Here is a 22,419-nt window from a genome sequence, read left to right as displayed (position 1 = left end):
AGGAGTGTGTAAAATTTCCGGTTTTTATAAACTCTAGATTTAGTGAACCAGGGTGAGGAATGAATATTTTTGTTAATGGAGTAAAACCAATTACCCTTGGTCTTTAGCGAAAGTTGCCACTGTTCAATCCATTTTTGACGAAAACTCTTGTAAACTATAGAAAGAATGTCGGAATAAGGTATGGCAACATCCTTGACAAAGCCAATGTCATTGTTGGTGATAGTTCTTGCCAGGAAATCTGCGTTTTCATTACCGAAAACAGCAATATGTGATGGTGTCCATAATAAAATAATATCATAACACTCCAATGAGAGCTCATATAATATTTGCTTAATGCTATCTATGATATAATTGGTTTTATAATGTAGTTTGTTACTTTGAAGAGCAGTTAAAACACTCATACTGTCTGTGACAATTAACCATTTTTTGCAATTGCCCCTATCATCTTTTATATAACAAAGTGCATTTAAAATAGCCAAAGATTCTGCTGAAAAAATACTAAATTCTTTATGTATTCTAGTTCCATGACCGGTTCTGATACTTGGTAAGTATAGAGCAAAGGATGTTCTCGATTCGTTTTTAGAACCGTCTGTAAATATGGATTGATGAGTTGAAAATGTAGACAACTTGTTATAAACTTCTTGTTTGGTCCTTAACTCAAAGTCAATTACAATATTAATATTTGGAAATTTACTTTCAAATGGTCCATGGTAACAATTCCAAAATCTATTGCTTTTGTGAATTTTGTATTGCTGATCAATATTGATTGAGTCAGAGAAATCATGAAGTATATAGGGAACTGTTTTAGAATTAGAAAGGGGAAATAAAGAAGTAATATGTTTGAGCTTTTGTAAGAGTGGGTCTTCAGAAAAGGATAATAATTTTAGGATGAATCTTTGTTTTAAGTACCAGAATCTCAGGTTTAATGGTGGTATACAGCACTCTACTTGTAAGGAATTTATAGGGGTTGTTTTCATTGCACCAGTTATGTATCTTAAATTATTATTCTGAAGTACTTCAAGTTTATGAAGCTTGTTTTGGTCAGAACCAAAACATAGATAGCCATATTCAAAGTGGCTGCGAACCAAGGATTTGTACAGCATTAAAAGGATCTTAGGATCACATTTATATAGAGCTTTGATAATATTAAATGCTTTGGAAGCTTTACCTAGTAAATAATCAACATATTTGTTCCAAGACAAATTGCTACAAAAAATAACACCTAAAAATCTAACTTCAGCAGTAATAAGTGGTTGTGAATTATTATATAATATTTTAATGTTTTTGTAGGATTTATTAGTTTTAGAAAATATTACTACTTTAGATTTGTCAGGGCTTACATCTAAATTGAGGTATTTAAAGTAATCTGTTAATCTTAACAATGAGTTACTTATTTTTTCTGTTACTTTATTAATGTCTGGGCCTGAAAAGTATATAACAAGGTCATCTGCAAATTGAAGATTCCTGACATGTGGTCCTAAAATTAAATTAAGTTTGTGTATGTCCTCTACATACATATCTACATAAAGAGTAGTGGACTAAGTATTCCACCTTGACACACACCTTTATAAGAAAGACGAGGTCCTATTAACTGCTTGTTAACTTTAACAAAAACTTCTCTACCATTTAAAAAGTTATAGACCCAGTTTATAATTTTTCCAGGTATACCAATAGAAACAAGTTCCAGAGTGAGAATGTGATGATTGACATTATTGAATGCACCGATAATATCAGAGAATACCCCAATCAAAACTTCATTGCATTTAAGTGCTTTAAATATATCAATATGAAGATGAGTAACACTCTCAGAGGCAGATTTACCTCTACGAAAACCAAACTGATTTGCTGGTAATAAACAATTACTCTCTATGTAGAATTCTAGTCTTTGTTTTAATAATTGCTCAAATATTTTTCCCATGCAGGAGGTCAGAGTTATAGGTCTATAGGAATCTATTTCATTTGCATTTTTGTTTGGTTTTAAAATTGGAATAATACAATCTTGTTTCCAATCGGAAGGAATAAGGGAATCTTTCCACAGTGCATTATAAATACATAAAACAATATTTTTAGAGTTATAAGAGAGGTTTTTTAATAATTTATATGCTATGCCATCGAGACCAAATGCTGTATCTCTTCGGTTAGATATGGCTGCATTGAATTCAGAAAAAGTGAAGGGTTTATTTAAATAATTTAATTTGTTACTATTTTCATTAATGTGTGATTTAAATTGGGTCTCAACAGTGTCAGGAGTATATTTCTTAAGAAAATCTGAAATCCAGTTATTTTTATTTGAAATCTGACTATATACATAAGTTTTATTGAATTTTTTAACAGTATTCCAAATTTTCGAAATGGGTGTAGTGCGATTAAAACTTTCACAAAAATTATTCCAGCTAATTGATTGTTCTTTTTTAAGTATTAACTTTTTTTTGGCTTGTAACCTTTTAAATGTAATATAATTTGCTTCTGATGGATTGTTTTTAAAATTAACATATGCCTGTTTAGAGTTATCTACTGCAAGTGTACATTTTTCATTCCACCAAGGTAATGGAATCCTTTTATTTTTAAAAGGAATATCAGTTGTAGAGTTTATGGGTTTTGATTTTGATATACAACTTTTGTCTAGAGCTAAATTGAAAATGCAGGGGTGAATTACTATAAGTGTAAAGTGTAAAATCTTGTAACAAACTATCTGTGGTCTTCTTATACATGGTCCAATCTATAAGATTGTAATTATGAAATTTGGGATAATCTGAGGATTCTGGTAATCTAGTGCAATTGTTATTAATTACTATTTTTGTTATTACAGGTAAATGGTAGCTACCTAAGGGATCATTATGTACCATCCAATTTGAAGCAAGAGATAAGCAAGGGGATACAATAGTAAGGTCAAGTGCATTACTCTGCCATCTGTGTGATCCTACTGTAGTCGGTGTACCATCATTTAAGATGACCAAGTTGTTACCATCAATACATTCAAGAATGTCACGACCACGAGCATTAATATATTAATAGACGAGCAACCCCATGCTGTGTGATGAGCATTAAAATCACCAGCAACCAACATGGGTTCTGGAATACTATTAAGAAGATTACTGAATTTATTTTTGTTAAAATGTGGACTACAATTTATTTGGGCTATAAAAACTAACAACTGACATTTCTGTGTTTTTATATTTTAATCGTACTGCAATATTCTGTAAGGAATCATCACTATATGTATCAATTTTACTGAATTCTATACTTTTATGAACTAAAATTGCAACGCCGTTATGGTCATTGCCTGAGTCTAATCTAACAATGTTAAAGCCTTTAATATTTAATTTATAGTAGGTTTTTAGCCAGGTTTCTGATATCAGAGCAATATGAATATTGTTCTCCAATAGAAAATGTGTAAAGATTTGTTGATTACTTACTAAACTTTGTGCATTCCACTGGACTATTACTATATGGTCCATAAAGAAATAAAAAATTAAAGAAAGAAAGATTAATCTGGGTTTTTTTTATTCTGTAATGTCTCTAGGAGAACTTGTTTTATATTTTCTGTACATATTGTTTTGTCATTGGTTCTATTCAATGTTATAATTTTAACAATTGATTCTAATAGGGTATTTAAAATTTGGTCAGAATTAAGTAGGGATATAAATTGTGCCGAAGGTGAAGTTTTGGTACTGCCTAATTGAGGAAATGATTTCTCTCTAACAATATCAGCATAACTTTGTACTTTATTTTTATTCTCCTCTATTTTTTTTTCTTAATAGGACACTGTGATGAAATGGCTATATGATTACCATTGCAGTGACAACATTTGGCTTTGTTAATATTTGCCGAACAGTTTCTGAAATTATGATTATTTCCGCATACTGAGCATCTTACAGCGTTTTTACAAAACTTAGCGATGTGACCATACCTTAAACATTTAAGACACTGCTTTACAGGAGGTATATAAGGCCTCACCACAAAGCGCCAACTATTCAGGTTGACGGTGTCAGGAAGTACAGGACAGGAAAATGTGATGGAGACGGTTTTAGTTGGCTGCATTGTAAAGGTGTTATCATCACCTTTAATACGCCTCATGAATCTGCGTACACAAACAATATTTTTTGAGCTGGTTATATTAGAGTATATTTGTTCGTTCGATAGATGCGTAGGAACAAGCTGAACTACTCCAGTTACTTCCGTGGCTGAAGCTGGTATACTTGCCTTTAATTTAAATCCGTCTGGAAATTTTTTATTGACTAAGGTTGCATTAGCTAAACCGGGGCGTTCAAAAATGACGCCGATCTTAAATTTATTCATCCTTAATAATTGCTTAACTCCTTTATTGTATTTTTTCAAATTAGTAGCTAAAGACATCATATCCCTATCACCGATTGGCTTATTACTATCTGTGCTCTCCATAAATACAATATATTCAAAATTTCCACCATCCTCAAGATAGTACCGAACATAGTCTGGTATTTGAAATGCCTTATACTTATCCACATCCTCAGGGGCCGATTCCGAGTCAGACCCTAGAAAATTAATATCGTCGGATGTATCATCCGATATTTCCTGTTTCTTTTTTCGCTTCTTCCCGCTCCTCTTTGTCATCTTTAATGGTTTTGATTAAAAAACTCAATAAAATATAATTTTCCAAAACTAGCGCGAAAAAAATACGTGTAGTCGCTTTGAAAGTTCCCGCGCTTTTTCAAATCCATAGTGTTTTATTTCTTCATTAAAATCTTCCATAGAATTTATGTCCAAACTCTATGGACGGAATTTAAGAGCATTCCATAGAGCAAATAATTCAAGACAACAAAGTAACATTAATTCAAGCACAACGCTAAAGATCAATACAATACTTATAAGTCTTCTAACTATTTAAGGAGAAAATATCGATTTTAAGTAATCAAAGTTTAATAACGGTACACTTATTTCATAGACATAACATCATTTTAGGGTTAAGAAACGTACACATTAATAAAAAAAATCTAAAATAATAAACGGGAACAAAAAAATAGTTTAGTAAGAACCCCTTAATAGGGTTCTAGGTTAACGATTTTTAGGAATATTACTTGATTAGAAAAGAGAACATCTTGTTGAATCATAATCTGTTTTTCCATCATCGATTTCATCACCAACAATATCTTTCTAAATCTTATATATATTCCAAAAATATGGTAACATTACGACTATAGTGGTGCTTGAAGAAACAAATATTTTCTAGGGCAATACATCATCGTTTTCATAGTTGTCTTTGGTGTCGTCCCGACCTTATTTTTGTACATAAAATAAATTATCAATTATATGATACAACGTTTTCTATATTTGTGATTTAAAGTTGTTATTGCTTGTTTCTCTTAATAGTATTTGTTAAAGTTATAAAGACAATAATTTTCTATTACTAAGAAGATGGCATAACATGGCAATGATTATGGTGGTGTACTAGCTATCCATTAAACCACGCGTTTTGGAAGCTGGTTATATTCTGTACAATAATATCAACATTCTCCACGACATATTTGTTCAATTTTGAGAACAAGATGTATCCCGTTGGTCAAGGTAATTTACCATTCAAATAATTGCACTTAGAGTGGACAAAGACTCGTGGGTAATTTGCCCTATTTAGCGTGGTAGTAATAAATTTAGGACATTCGTATTATTTTATTTCATAATAGTTTAATGAGACTGAATAATTTAATGAATTTATGGTTTAATCTATACATTTAATATATTGTCCAATAAATATTGCTTAGCTGCTCCGAGTGAGACGAGCAGTGGCGCGGTCAGTGCTGCAGCAGTGAGCGCTGCAGCCGGAACAATGGCTTCTGTAGCCGTCGCGTCTAGCACAGCCCCGACTACGGCGGCCCCATCCCCAGGAGTGGCCACTGGTACAGGAGCCATAGGCTTGGTTTCACCAGCTGCAGTGCCTCCACCAGATTTACCTGTATTAACGTGCCCGCGTCGCCCAAATCTTGGTCATGAAGGTAGACCTATAATGCTACGTGCCAACCACTTTCAAATCACTATGCCAAGAGGGTTTGTCCATCATTATGATGTGAACATACAACCGGATAAGTGTCCAAGAAAGGTAAATATTTACATGTACTTATATATATTAACTAGAATTTTACACTAACGGTCTTATTACAAAAAATCTGTTAAAACTCGGACGAAACGTGGTCTAAATGGTCGAGGTTTAAACCATTCCTAAAGTTAATACTTGGAATAAACCTAACATTATTACGAATCCAGATCTAACAGAGGACTACTTAGTACTACAGTTAAATCGTTCATTATGTATTCCATACAGATATCAGTCAATCATGTCTGTTAGCATACAATGACGTTCCGTTTTACCAGAAAACTGAAAAGATCAAAAATAATATTACTTCAAATAAAAATGTATAAACTAAAAATAAATTTATTTCTATTATTCTATGTCTTCATTATAACTATTTCATTAATATATTATATTTGTTAATGTACTATTAGGCTGAAAATCTGTTTTAAATTACAAGTAGGAGTCCTATACGGAGAAAAGGAACTGCGGGATATTTTTATTGGATCGATGCGAATGGTGACTATTTCAAAGTCAAATGAGTGAAAAAATAACAAATACCGTCTTTTATATATTTTTATTATCGTAAAATTAGCTTTAAATGTTTTTAGTTAATATATTTTTAATTTAATTAAAATATTTTTCGAAAAACAACAACTTAAAATACAATTTTTAAAATGTAGTTTGATTTTTTGCATTTAGACCACTGTTAAACTAGGGGCATCGCAGGTCTAACTTTAGACCATAGACGAATCACGATTTAGAGATAAACTTCATTTTGTAATAAGGAATACATTGGTGAATGGTTTATTACTAGTGCTAAACCAGGTTTATCTTTTCGTAATAAGGTCGTAAGTGTTTAAACTAGATTTGTAATTAGAAAAAAATCGTGTTTTAATATTAGATCCAGTAATTTTGTGTACTCTCAGTATATAGAAACAATAATGTATTGATGACCATTTATGTTTGTTTTCTATACTAAATCATTATTAATTTTAATCAATTTTATAGTGACCAATCAATAATAAATGTTTATATGACTAATTTGTCACTGATGTTAATTTCTAAATGAATCCTATTCTCACAGGATTATTCTGAATAATCTCCCACTTTTTATAAAATGTGTTTTTGAGACAAATTGTAACAGTGCCATCATATCGGAAATAGTGCTGCATTTAATTAGTGGACGACTTTGGTGATGTAGCAGTTTAACACACTGACTCACCTCAAAACTGTTGCAGGTTTGGTCCACACACAATACAAAATACATTTGTCCAATGAATGTGATTGATGTTATGTTATGTTATTGTGTTTGTTGATGTTAGTTTGGTTATTTTATTTATAGTATATGTATATACAAAAGGATAACGTATTTAAATGTTTTTAACAGTTCATTAGAATTTGAATTTGAATTAGTGTACTTCATAATTATATGGATAAACCAATGGTTTAAATATTATTTAGGCATTTTGTAGTTTATTATTTAAACTACTGTGTTATCAGTAGAGTATTAAAATCTGTGTGTAAAATCCAGGTGTAATTTGCTAATCTATTTATTGCTGTAGTAGTCATTTGGCAATCTTTGATGATTGATATAATACTAATATTTTTTAGGTTAATAGGGAAATTGTTGAAACTATGGTACATGCATACAATAAAATTTTTGGAGCTCTTAAACCTGTCTTTGATGGCAGGAATAATTTATATACAAGGGATCCTCTTCCCATTGGGAATGACAGAGTTGAGTTGGAGGTGATACTACCTGGAGAAGGAAAGGATAGAGTATTCCGGGTTACCATTAAATGGCTTGCTCAGGTAAATATTAATATATCACAGTATGAGTCTTTTTGTGTTAGAAATAGTCCATTTTGAAGTATGATCATTTAATTTTTGTGGGCTTAATCCCCTTACATTCTATACATTAATATTTATGAATATTGCTGATGGTATTGGTCTGCATTTTTTCATGCTACAGCCTACTACATTGTCTGCTATAAGTTGGTTAATAAATATCTAGGATAAAGTGGTAGAAAAAAAAATACTAATTAACTAACATAATTTTGGGGTATTCAAACATTGTTATCTGTATTATTTTATATTCATTTTTAATATAAACAAAGATAATCCTAATCTAATTAATATAAAGCCTTTTTTCAAGGTTTCTACTGGTCTAAATAAAAGGTTTCATATTTGATAAATAAATATCATGTAAGGAAAACAGAAACCTTTACATTATTTCTTTGGAACCCTCAAAATGTTAATCTGACTTCAACTACTGATTTTTGAGTTAGAAAATAGACACATAATCGCAGAAATTATTTAATAAAATAATTTAACTTTTTATATTGTTATGTCTACTCCTATTAATTTTATTTACATATTTTAGGTATCATTATTTGCTTTGGAAGAAGCTTTAGAAGGTCGTACCAGGCAGATACCCTATGATGCCATATTGGCATTGGATGTGGTAATGAGACATCTGCCATCTATGATGTACACACCTGTTGGCCGTTCTTTTTTCTCATCACCTGATGGATATTACCATCCCCTAGGAGGAGGACGTGAAGTTTGGTTTGGTTTCCATCAGTCTGTAAGACCAAGTCAATGGAAAATGATGCTAAATATTGATGGTGTGTAATGCTTTTGAATCTTTTTGATCAATATGCTACATTTTTAATAAAATTAACTAGTTCATTATAAATAAATAGCGAAATATCTATTTATTTATATCAACTAGTGGTACACCCTTTTTGTACCCTTTTTGCTTTCTATTGATCGTGATCATAGGACAATAAATAAAAACTCTTTATGAGCTATAGTTCAACAAAGTAATTACTATGGCACTTGTAAAATTTTCACTAAATTAATAGTTGCCCTCTTTTGAGGTATATTTGCGCCGATTTATATGTTGAGCTATAATTAACAACATTTAGTCGCAAATCCTACTCATTCCTAATTCCTACAACCATTTTTATTGAAAGCTTAATAAAGGAATAGAGTCACGATTTTTTATGTGATTACTAATTCCCAGTAATATTTTAATTACAGTTTCTGCAACAGCTTTTTACAAAGCACAACCTGTTATAGAGTTTATGTGTGAAGTCCTAGATATAAGGGACATTAACGACCAAAGAAAACCACTAACAGACTCACAGCGAGTGAAATTTACTAAAGAAATAAAAGGTCTTAAGATTGAGATTACGCACTGCGGAGCAATGAAAAGGAAGTACAGAGTTTGTAATGTAACACGCAGACCGGCACAGATGCAGTCGTAAGTAGATGATTCTTAAATCACACATAACATTTATTGAAGTTGTTTATAGTTACTTCTTAGTTCTACTTTAGATTAATAATTTTTATTTTTCTCAATAAACATTGAATTTAATGTTCACATCACTATAAATTGCTTATGACTTTCTAAATTATTTTCTATTTGATAACATTTTGAAAAATATATTTATATTTGGGTTGTTGCAGAAAATAATTTAGAATAGCAGAAAATAATTTAGAATGCCATAGAGGGAAGTCAATGAGCGGCATTATTCTTTTTAGGTTTTTAAACTTTATACATAATTTTTTTTCCAGTTTCCCTCTCCAGCTTGAAAATGGTCAAACAGTTGAATGTACGGTGTCTAAATATTTCATGGACAAATACAAAATGAAGTTGAGATATCCACATTTACCATGCCTACAAGTAGGACAGGAACACAAACATACATACTTGCCATTGGAAGTTTGCAATATTGTACCTGGACAGAGATGTATTAAGAAACTTACAGATATGCAAACATCTACTATGATTAAAGCGACAGCGCGTTCTGCCCCTGATAGGTAACTTATGTTTTCATATAAAATGAATTGTAATTAGAATTGCCTTATATGGTAGGGGAGGTGAGTGTAGAAAAACAGTACCCAAATTTTAATCAGTTGGGAACACTAAGCTACTGCATAGTTATGATAGAATTGCTGTAATGAATGAATCAGAACATTTATATTATTAAAAACAAATATTAAAGTTTAGTTAAAAAGAAATATATGGAAAAAGCATGTAGAATGTTATTCCACCTGCAAAATTATTTTCTAGTCTTTTTCACATGTTAATTTCAAATAATAGATAACAGTTGTGTAATATCCATTATTGTAATCTAATAATAATCTGTTATATGGATATAATGTATGAAAGGAAAGGGAATAGTTCATTGCTGGGTGCAGTAATGTCCTATATGTAAGTTAGCACTTAATATATACATTATGAGAACTGTAACCTGCACGTATCACAGTTGCATAGAGTGGGATTAAGAGAGGTCTGGGATCTGACAATATAATTCATCAATTATGTCCAACCCATTATTTATCTTTTTATTACACCAAGAATCTGTCAGTAGATATTTAAGTGGAATAATACACTTAAATATCTGCTGACGGACTGATCTTAAATGACAAGGGAAAGTTAACAAGAAAAATATTTAATTTTGTTATCAGAGAGCGAGAGATTAATAATTTGGTGCGACGAGCTAACTTTAACACGGATTTGTATGTGAAAGAATTTGGATTAACAATATCAAATAACATGATGGAGGTTCGAGGACGCGTTCTACCGCCACCCAAGCTTCAATATGGCGGCCGGGTATCCTCACTTGGCGGACAGGTAAATGTGAAATATCCTTATAGAAATAGAAGTATGTGATATTATAATATAATAATAATTAAAATAATTGCTTTACTACTTCCTGTTTGATTTCTTTAGTCATCACTAAATTGTGTCATAAACATGAACACTAATTTTAATTTTCATTGTTATGCACACAATAATAATACATTGTAAAAAATACTTGTAAGCCTATTTATTGTTATAGTCTGAACATATTTAAAATTTCATTAAAATATAATTTATTTTATATTCTTATTTAGCAGGCACTCCCTAATCAAGGAGTATGGGATATGCGAGGGAAACAGTTCTTTATGGGAGTTGAAATAAGAGTGTGGGCAATTGCTTGTTTTGCACCTCAAAGGACAGTCAGAGAAGATGCCCTAAAGTAAGTAAATTAAATATCTACTTAGACATTATTATTATTAATTCCCAATACTGCAAAATAAAGCAATGCCCATATCTGTTATATTGGTGTCATATTAATAAACTTTATGATGTAACTCTTAGAATTTCTGGGATTAAAGGATCAATTGCATTACACTATTTTATTTGTGCTTATTTATCAAGCACAATAATGGTGTCTGTAATCCTAGCTTATCAGGTTATAATATCCTCACTCTAAAAATCGGAAGACTTGTATCATATATAGTAGTAGAAGTATTTGGATAAGGTACAAGTGTCCACCTATATACTTTTATATATATTATTTTGGTAATTATAATGTTACGCTAATATGTCGCCATACTGTTTAAAAAAAATTGAAAGGACAATGCTTTTTTTTTAGTATCTCTGTTTTGTACCCTGTTTACAGAAATTTCACACAGCAATTACAAAAAATCTCAAATGACGCGGGGATGCCTATCATTGGGCAGCCATGCTTTTGTAAATACGCAACGGGTCCAGACCAGGTGGAACCCATGTTCAAATATCTTAAGTCTACGTTTGTACAGTTGCAACTTGTAGTTGTCGTACTGCCGGGGAAGACACCAGTTTACGGTATATATTTTTTATTATTTTAATTGTTCTTTAATAGTACTTTGGTTTCAGAGATTTACATCAGAGAAATATACTCTTAGCCACCGAACATTATAATAGGCACAGAATAGCAATACACTATTTTGTGCTTTATCAGAGTTAAAGATTTTATTTTGAACTTACCCTACTAAATTGCATGAATTATATTAATTAATTTTGAATTTCCTCAAAAATGGCTAATAAAATCACATAACGCAATAGAACATTATTTGTTTGTAATAATAATTATTGACATTTATTAAATTTTATTTGAACATTAATACTACTACTTTTTATACATATAAACAATGTTTTCAGCTGAAGTAAAAAGAGTTGGTGACACAGTACTAGGAATGGCGACACAATGTGTGCAAGCTAAGAATGTAAACAAAACATCTCCTCAGACATTGAGCAACTTGTGTTTGAAAATAAATGTTAAACTTGGTGGCATTAACTCTATTTTGGTGCCGTCATTACGTCCAAAGGTGAAATAATATATTCTATATTACTTTTACTTATCTCTGATTCTATATTTAATTATTACAACTAGCAAATTTAATACTAAGATCTTAATAAAGCGTAAAGATATCGATTTAAGAGACAAAATATGTAGTAATGTATATGTTGGAGTGAGATACATAAGTAGAACATACACATTGAGGTACAAGGCGAAATTGCTTCGTGAATATGTAATTTGACATTAGCATCAAGTGTTAATAAACCTGCTTGTTCCTATTGTAAATGTTTGACAAGGGGTACTTAAATACGAAGGGTTGTGTTACATTAAATAAGTACCTACAATTTGCACCATGAAAATATTTTAATACCTACATTTTTTATTTATTTATTATAAGCACACTAATAGAACACATTTTGATATCATAAATTTTATGGCAATGAAATTACAAAGCCTAATATTTGTACTATTGATGATAATGTACAACAATCACAACGGATTTAAATAAAAGATTGTAATAGTTTACTTTACTAAAAGACAAGCAAAATTCATAATTATTCGATAATATTAAAAAAAATGTACCTAATGAATATATACTTAGTACATAATCCTAAAGCAAGCTTGGTTTTAACAGATGACTTATCGAAAGTTATAGTTGTAAGTTATTGTCGTAATATAAATTGATTTTTGATAGGTGTGTAGGTGTTCAATGAGCCGGTAAATTTATTGGAACACTGTTAAATTTATATCTGTACGTTATTAATAGAAGACATTATAACTAGACTTTTATATTTCGAAAGAGTGTGATTTTTGTCTTCTATTGTTCGTAAATTTTCGCTGTTTACATTTTGTGAACCTTTTACAAATTTTACTATTGTATATCACTGTGTAGTAGTTGATTTAAGTTAGTTCTGTACTATAAATTGTTTATTAATGTGTAGGTGTTCAATGAGCCGGTAATCTTCCTGGGCGTGGACGTGACGCACCCGCCGGCGGGCGACAACAAGAAGCCGTCGATCGCGGCCGTGGTGGGCTCCATGGACGCACACCCCTCACGATACGCCGCCACAGTGCGCGTGCAGCAGCACAGGTACATCGAGAACATACCTGATAGTGGTATCAGGTATATTTCATCATTTTTTTTGTTATAGAATAAATATTCTTTTAGTTAAGAAATTTAATTTTACAAGCACTCCTCAATTAAGTTCAACTTCCGTTAGTTTCCTATCCGGAATTCACGCTTGATGATTTTGAAATATGGTATAGATTGTGTTAAGTGTACACAATCTATATTATATTCTAATAATATTGCTTGATAAGATTTAATTTCTGTATCTTAATTTTAAAGAATGCATATATTTTTATTGAGCAACCCTTAAATGCCAAATAAAAACTTTTTCGACATTCTAGTAAGATTTGTCTACTTTTTAGAAGCACTCAATAAAAATATGCAATTTTTTACATTGTTTTTACGATAAATCTTGTAAGAAACAAATAAAAGTTCTTACTACACTTTTATCTTGTATATTACAAGATTAATGGTAACTGGTTGGAAAGATTGAGAATTTCTCCACATGCTATTGCATGAGCTTTAGTCAGCTGGAAATTTGTTACATCGCATTATCTACGACCATACATAACCACGCAATAAATAAATATATATAAAGTTGTTATTGGTTATAAACTTTGTAATTGGTATATTTATACTAGCGACCTGCCCTTGCTTTGCACGAATGTACAGTGTATATGAATGTAACGGTAGTGGTATTTAATTTATTATACATGTATATAAAAATTTTTCAATAGATATTCTATAAATGACATTGAAAATAGTATCAAAATCCGTTGCGTGATTAAGAAGAAATAAGCCGAGAACCAGCGACTTGTTTTATCTTGTTAGAGGCCATATACTAAGTTAGTTATTTAATAATTATTGAAAATATCTGTTACTATTTATTAACAGAATACAACTATGAGTTTTAAGTGTCTCTGGATCTTAGACATTCATTTATTTTATTATATAGTAGTTGTAAGTGTGAAACTGACCAGCCTCTAGTAAATCTTCCTAGGAATTTAAAGGAACCATACAAAGTCTGAATAGCTTTACATAAGTATGTTTTCTTAAAAAATATGTAAAATTTATCCAATATCATGTAATATATGTAATATTATACATATATGTAATATTATCTTTACAATATTTAGTTAATATTGTGACATTTGTTTCTAAGATTAAAAAATATTTTAGGCAAGAAATAGTACACGAAATGAGTAGCATGGTACAGGAGTTATTAATAATGTTCTACAAAAGTACTGGCGGCTTCAAACCTCATCGTATCATAATGTACCGCGACGGTATCTCCGAGGGACAGTTTTTGCAAGTGCTGCAGCACGAACTCACCGCTGTACGAGAAGCGTGTATAAAGGTCAGTTAAATATAATATATCCTCTGGACATAAGCGAATATAATATATATCTTTTGTGTGTAAGTGGCAAATCACACTAAATTGATTAAATATTCGATATTGCATAGTATACAGGATATTTTATCATGATTCAACTACTGGCATATAGGTTTGAATCGTTATGAGCTAAATTCACAAATTTATATTAAACAATGTGGGAAGGATATGAAAAAAGGTATTGTATATTGTATATGCGGAGGTATTTAAGTGTTCAACATTTTTCACGACCATAAACTACATGTAATGCATTATTGTAGTTGAAATTTTACACTAAGGAGCCATCACATAATCAATAAATCACGAAATTCGTAGAACGTAATTTATATGGGGCCCCCTATGTTGTACTGCAAATTATAAAGGCTTAGTTCTGTCACAGTGTTCTTAAAATACAAAAAAAATCGACGTACGTAAGGGGCTAAATTGCCCTACATGCATTAATTATTTTTTATTTGATTTAATTTCAAATTAAATCAAATAAAATATCTGTTGTATCATACAATGTTACAAATAGTAACTTTTCTTCACGACTGGTTAGTCACGTAGTTATTATTAAGTAGTGAAGTGAGGATAGTCCAAGAATATATTGATAATAAGAAATGCTACAAAAGCGAAGTATATTTTGCGTGACTATTGTAAATACGATTAGGTCAACGCCCGGTATATTTAATCCGATGTGCTGGGCATTGACCTATAACTATGTCGACATTAACCATACAGGTGTTATGCCACCTGTATGTGCCAAGAATGGAAACTTTTGGGGTGCCAGCTTAAATTTGAAATATAACATTTTCTAAATATTTGTAATTGTTTTCTAACTTTGGCCTCAACTTCTTTTTCGTGACCAGGCATAAACATTGGGGAGACTACTTTTTACTGAACAAAGATCTTTAGCTATCAGCTTTAGGTATGATGAATGTAGCAAATTTCATGAAAATTAGTGAAATTGTAAAGGCGCCAAGAACTTACAAACAGACTAATATTCATATTTTTAATATTAGTCAATTATGATGAAAACATATATTTTTATTAGAATAAATATATCTACTTCATAACGTTGAAATTGATCTAATTAATCAATATTTATTATTCTGTGAAGTTTTGAAACAAACAAAACTTCAGAGACTTTTTATTTATAAAGCTTAAATTAAGTTTATTTCAATAAAGGATTTTCTATTCTATTCGATTTAATTAAAATAAAATAATAAAGATAGTCATTATTCTTTTCTATTATTCATTTTGTAATAATATAAAAGATTCAAATGTATGTATGAATTTAAAAAATACTATGGCATAAGAAAACTATATATTCGATTTAAATAACATAGGAATCTTTATAAAAGTGTTACCTTTGCCCTTTGCATATGTGTAACATGTTGCCGATGTTCATAGCCTACTAATGTTACAATCAGACAGTGCGCCATCTTCATTATATACAACTTTATTATAGTATTGAACATATTAAAATATATCAAATATTGTATTATTTAAACGTATTTTTATTTACAGTTGGAAGCTGAATATAAGCCGGGTATAACATTCATAGTAGTACAAAAACGTCACCACACTCGACTATTTTGCGCAGATAAAAAAGAACAGTCTGGAAAGTCGGGTAATATCCCCGCCGGGACTACCGTCGATTTGGGTATTACTCACCCTACGGAGTTCGACTTCTATCTGTGCAGTCATCAAGGAATACAAGTTAGTATATAGAGGATTTCTTATTGTAATTGTTTTACATACGGTCGTATAAATATATGATTTTGTTTACTTTAGGCAAATGGCAAATGTTGTAAATAGTAATATCTAATATATGTACAAGATCATAAATTGTTAGGGAATGTTTAATATTTTTTGTAATTGGAATGGCAAAGAATCTGACTGTCCACCTGATGGTATGTGGTATCTGTCGCCTTTATATATGAACAACAGCAAAATCTGTAATTTCACTGTCTATGTTAACACTTCGATCGATACTCAGTATAAAAAGTAAAGTGGTTGGTTGCTGATATAGTTAAGACTCAGATATCCATTCTATTTACAAAATCAGCCTCGGGTTGTTTGTTCAACGAATGTTAACGCTGTTATGTGGTCCTTAGGGCACGTCACGGCCGTCCCACTACCACGTGCTGTGGGACGACAACCACTTTGGCTCGGACGAGTTGCAGTGCCTCACGTATCAGCTGTGCCACACGTACGTTCGCTGCACGCGCTCGGTGTCGATACCCGCGCCCGCCTACTACGCTCATCTTGTCGCCTTCCGCGCTCGCTATCACCTAGTGGAGAAGGAGCACGACTCAGGCGAAGGAAGCCACCAATCAGCCTGCAGCGAGGACCGTACGCCTGGCGCCATGGCCCGAGCCATCACAGTGCACGCCGTCACCAAGAAGGTCATGTACTTCGCCTGAGTCCGCTTCTATCGCCTCACCCCGTACAGGGACAGAGGATAATGGTGCGTTGCAATACTTACGTGTATATAACAGCCACCGATCGACCGTACTAGTTTACGTACTATAACTATGAATCGTGATTTATGTATTTTATACGTGATAAACCACATCTATTTTAATAGTTCAATTTAATTTTAATAATGTTTTCTTACATGTTCAGACATAAATATTGACTTAAAAAATTTATTAGTAAACAAGTTGTTTTACATTTTAATGGTACTTAACAAGCAATATTGTTACTCAATAATATTTTGCCCCTTTCTATAATAATGCCAGCAGTGTGCCTAGGCCGCTCCTAATCAACAACAAATACTCAATATTTTTCTTTATAGATAAAACACGCCAATATCACCAATAATTGCATACCTCACATCTGCGCACACGTACTATTGTTTATATGCATCATAAGGTGGTAACAGGACTCTTTCATACGCGTGCACAGGTGTGACTAATTTATAATTACAATTTTATGAAATTTTATATGATGTAAAATGTATTATGTCAAACGAAATATTTTCTGTGATAATATTCGCAAAAGAAATCCAATACTGACAGTCATATCAATTAGTATCTAGTTCTTAAATCAAACCTTTTTTCTATAATTACTTCAGAATAAGCTTGTCACTGTATTCTAAGAACTTTTTACTTAGTTATTTCCATTTTAAGATACAATAGTAGTAATAGTAGTCTTTAGTAGTGCAATTTTTATTATCACCTATATTTTTATTGCCTGTTTAAACTTCGTTTAAAATGAAGAAGTGAAACTGCGTTGAGAGGCCTAGGTCTTGATATTGCCAAAACTTAAGTCAGAATTTATAAAGTATATGAAATAATTTATTCAATTTACATTTTTCAGTAAATTAAGATCAATATAAATCAGTGATATTAACTTTAGTTCTTCAAGGTAACATGACTAATCAAACATTCAATGCTCCTTTAATATATATCGAATAATTATTGGTTATAAATATATCTTCAACGGACAATGTACAATTATCTCGTGTACACCCATTACTTTTGTAATAGACACTTGACTGTAGAATGCGAGAATGCTTCGATGAAATTAACGATCTTGGAATATATGTGTTTGGTTGTATCGCAGTTGCAGCTCATTCAATTACTATGTAACAGGATGGCAATTCACGATATACAGCTAAGAATACCAAAGAGTAGTACAGTCGGCTTGAGTAAGATTTCTCATAAAATATAAAACCGTTGAGGATATGAACTTTACAAGTGCTTTACAGAGTGTGAACAACATTGATGACTATTGAGTGTGTTATTGTATCAGTTTGTAATCACATTCGATCTGAACCATGAATGACGAATTCCAAAGAAAGAATTGGCTATGTATATGTAATACTTTTATCGTGTTAGTAAATTATGCAATTAGCCCGCATTAGTACAACATGATATTTAAACAATGAATATATTTCTCAAAACTTTGAATACAATTCTTAAAAGTATATGTATACATGGTTAGTTTAATTTTATTTGTTTCTGTTACTGTCATTTCTCTCAAAGTCATAAATCTTCCTTTTTTATATATATTTTTCTTTTCACGTATATAATTTTTGTAATTAACATTCTAATAATAGATCATAGACAATTTTGAATTATATTAGTAACCTGAGATCAAGAAAGCAGCTTGCTATATATAGCAAGGAAAGAGGAGTTGTAGACATTGGTAGAAAGATCGGATATATTTTATTTTATAGACCTTTGGCGTCGTAACATTCTTACGTCAGATCGCTGCATAGAGCCTCTGGAGTGATTAGACTAGCGAATTCACACTGCCTAAATATAGTCATCCGCAACGGACAATGTGCATATGATTATAGTCATGTAATAGACGATTCGATCATCAGTTATTGTCATTTTAGATATAGAATACCAGTAGAAGTATGGATAATCACAAAATGAGGAAGGGGTGCAATAGGTGTGGCTGTATAGCCGTGAACGAGAAGGTACTATTTTTTCGATATTGTACAATTTTCACATAAATTTGCTTGTAATTGTATGGTTGAAAATAGATTTTGATATAGATAATAAAATAGATTCCAAATTTCTTCGTGCAGGGTAATCGCGAAACTTAAGGGATAATATGAAAGTAATGTCTGTTAATGTTATATCTACTTTTAACGTCAAATCTACGTGTATAGGATGTTTCTAGCTTTTAGCGGCTATTTGATTACTGGTAGGTCAGGCCTATATGTTCTATAGTGTTTGACTAAATACAGTGAATCACGATAAATAAAGTAGCCAATAAAAGATAGTTATCAAATAAATAAGATATAATTATTTTGCTCCATAAAATATCTCTCCTTATTAAATAGGTACCAAAATAGTTTTAAATCATGTAATGTGAGTGTTATAATTAAAATAATCTATATAGTAATTTAAAATATCGGTAATAAAGAATAAGTAATGTAATTAAAAATTATATTTTAAAATAAGTAACTTATATGTTATATATTGTAGAGTGAATCACTTCCTGTTATAATTTTATTGTGTAGTGATTTAAAGTATCAAGAAACTCGATGGTGGTGTAAGGTAATGAAAGTTGAATTAAATATAAGAGTAACATTTACACGTAGTATTTGTTTGGTTGACATGTAAAAAGATTTATTTTTAGTTGTGAAGAAAACTACAATGAACTTTTGTTGTCCTAAACATGTAGCTTTTTAATACTAGTGAGAAGTTAAAGTTATATAAATATCTATAACGTCGCCTAATTAATATACCACCATAACAAATGATATTTGTTTTTTTTTTTAATTATTATTGTTATATATACTTCTCATCGCATTGATGACTTTATTTTATTTTTATATACACTATTTATTGTGAATAAGGACCAGTAATCATTATAAATCGATGATCTAAATAAATGTTACCTTGGTTCATCTGAAACAAGAATGAAAGTATATTTTGTCTTTGCATTTATAGTATGAGTATGTAAATAATGCAATATGTGTCTAATGTCTCACAACCAGCACTGTTAAGGAAATAACAATAAATTTATAGATGATATATATTTATAGACGAATATATCTGATTATTAAAATTATTTTGAGTCTTTTAGAAGACTTAGAAATTATTTAAAACCTAAATTTTGAATTATTATTCATAGGATCTCTTTTTTTCTTCAGAACAATCGTACTTCATATAGTTTTAATGTCCATTTAGTTTTAAAGGCATTGTCTTTGTGTTATTCGTTAGAAAAGTTATGAGAATTGAGACAGTTTTGATTCAGACACGATAGGTATATTATTGTAGTGTATTCTGTTTTAGCTATTGCTTTAACACTTAAATAAATGTTAGTTTAGACTAGGCATTATTAAAAAGATGATAGACACTTTTAATAATGCCTTTTCATGTTATTCATAAAGTTTTGCTAGTTCTTCATAGTTTAATAGTATGAAGTGAATTTTGCTTACGCATGTAGTTTTTAAGAACTGTCTTGCACCAAACTGTTGCCGCTACATTTTTAACATAAGTGGTAGTGTTGTGTTAGATTTGTCCAATTATGTATAGAAGAATATAAAAATGTATTTACTGTTTATATAATCGTTGTTCAGATTGCGTAATATACAGCTGCGCCATTTATACGGCATATAATAGAGGAAACGTCTATATTCAAAATTCATTGTGATTGATTAATAATATTCTTTTATTATGTACATTTTCTTTTAGCACAAATACAAATGGAATATGCAATTGCATACAAGATAAATAAAAAAAATATATAATTTCCGTATTCTTTTCTCATTAAATATAATTCTGGTTCTGATATTTTTGTGACTGTAAACACACATTAGTAGATTGGAACAATTGGCTTTAGTTTACGACGTACCTATATCTGTTTCTGTCTAGCTGATACTACTAATATCAATACAAATATTTGACTAAAACTAATTGTATTATTAACATAATTGTAATTTTTTAACTATCTTGTTGTAACCAAATGCCACATGCCTACATGTAAGTAAGAATATAGTGTAATGATATTGATTTGATATTTACTAAGCTTATAAATTAGTTTAGTTTGTAATAATTATAAGAACACAGAGGTATTCATATTTTATAACAGATATTCACAAATAATTATACTGTTGACGGATCTGGGTGCGGGATGATTATTATTAGGTAGGTTATAAATCGATTGTTTTGTTAAAATTTTTGAAAATATACAGTACCAATCTTGTACCAATAAGACAATAAGAAATATGATATGGAAAATAAGAACTGGATATATCGTCCATCTAGTCCTAAATAAAATATAACGGATGACTTATTTTGCTTTTCGTAGAAAAGTTATATGCCTACAATACATAGTCGAACTGAAATTACAATAAATTCTAAGGGATTATAATTTTCCCTGAAAATGCAGTAAAGAGGTCCAACCCTACACATCGTCCATAGCCTTTATACGGTCACGTCATTCACGCATTAGGAACACGCGTTATATTTGTGTTTGTGTCTACATTTACATAATAATTCTTTCCTGCGTGAAAGATTTTACGTAAAAAAGCTGGTATACACCTACAAAATATTATTGAAATTACTACCAGGGCGACTATGGTTTAGGAAGGGAAAGGAGAAAGGATCATATTTTTCTTAATTGTAAAAATATATTAGTCTAATAATGAAGTAGCTTACACTAAATAAATAAAGTAAAAAAGAAACGTATCGTATACATGTGCCTATATATATTCTTCACGGTAATCCGAAGTTATCCAGTATAGATTAATTACCAGGACTTAAACTAGTATGTGCAGGTGTGTCCACTCCAAGGTCTGAAAAATTTCTTATAGCACAGAAATGATTGTAATAGCGAAGACGTTTAAGGACCTACATGTAGTTTTACTTATTATGTATTGTGATTACTAAGTTACAAATGCGCTAGATGCTCATAATGCCTTTGTGTTAATAAATTCTGGGGCAAGTATATGACTATGTTATTATTTATTATCAATTATAACTGATTAAAATTGGTTTGAAATTGTCTATACGCCAGTTGAGGGTTATAAATAGGGGCTAAATGGTACAGTTACCAATGGCAACTGTTAAATCTGTTCAAAGTTCCGAAAATCTGTAATAAACTGAAAAATTATTGATTTTGATCCGTTATAATGGAGAATTGTTAATTAATCGTTCCACTGTTTGCCTACTAGCTAAATGTGTAATGGACTGTTTTATCTAAGTCGGCGACAGCTCGTAATATTTAGAGAAAAATTGGCAGCTGCAGCTGATGGTTAACAAAAGAAATTAACGTCTATGCTACTGAAATAAATATGAAAAATGCAGCCGCAGTGGCATCTTCTTATGGTCTTAAGTTT

General features: G+C 30.8%; 1 protein-coding gene across 4 annotated transcripts; it reads left to right on the top strand.

Annotated features, from left to right (window-relative positions):
- Positions 1-5,255: 5,255 nt before the first annotated feature.
- Positions 5,256-22,382, top strand: LOC131845974 (protein argonaute-2). 4 transcript variants are annotated; one of them, XM_059195152.1, is made up of 14 exons: positions 5,256-5,544; positions 5,739-6,073; positions 7,658-7,858; positions 8,430-8,673; positions 9,092-9,314; positions 9,629-9,874; positions 10,526-10,691; positions 10,958-11,079; positions 11,506-11,690; positions 12,027-12,193; positions 13,107-13,255; positions 14,414-14,591; positions 16,137-16,328; positions 16,727-22,382. In XM_059195152.1, the coding sequence occupies exons 1-14, from the start codon at positions 5,526-5,528 to the stop codon at positions 17,033-17,035; spliced, it is 2,736 nt and encodes a 911-aa protein (XP_059051135.1). In that variant the 5' UTR covers positions 5,256-5,525; the 3' UTR covers positions 17,036-22,382. The 4 variants fall into 4 exon arrangements, with proteins under 4 accessions (XP_059051135.1, XP_059051132.1, XP_059051133.1 ...); XM_059195149.1 differs by having other exon boundaries at positions 13,107-13,288; XM_059195150.1 differs by having other exon boundaries at positions 10,955-11,079.
- The last annotated feature ends 37 nt before the right edge of the window (positions 22,383-22,419 follow it).

The sequence above is a fragment of the Achroia grisella genome, unplaced genomic scaffold, assembly GCF_030625045.1.
Source record: "Achroia grisella isolate CSIRO2021 unplaced genomic scaffold, CSIRO_AGI_Agris_v1 utg487, whole genome shotgun sequence".
Classification (NCBI taxonomy): domain Eukaryota; kingdom Metazoa; phylum Arthropoda; class Insecta; order Lepidoptera; family Pyralidae; genus Achroia; species Achroia grisella.
Note: the sequence above shows the minus strand (reverse complement) of the source record. Positions and strands in the feature narration are given on the sequence as shown.

Bases quoted from the DNA above. Each gene is read 5' to 3' on its own strand.
- LOC131845974 (XM_059195148.1), top strand. The intron at 11,691-12,026 runs GTATATATTTTT...CAATGTTTTCAG, and splicing joins GGGGAAGACACCAGTTTACG to CTGAAGTAAAAAGAGTTGGT. The intron at 14,592-16,136 runs GTCAGTTAAATA...TTTTATTTACAG, and splicing joins TACGAGAAGCGTGTATAAAG to TTGGAAGCTGAATATAAGCC.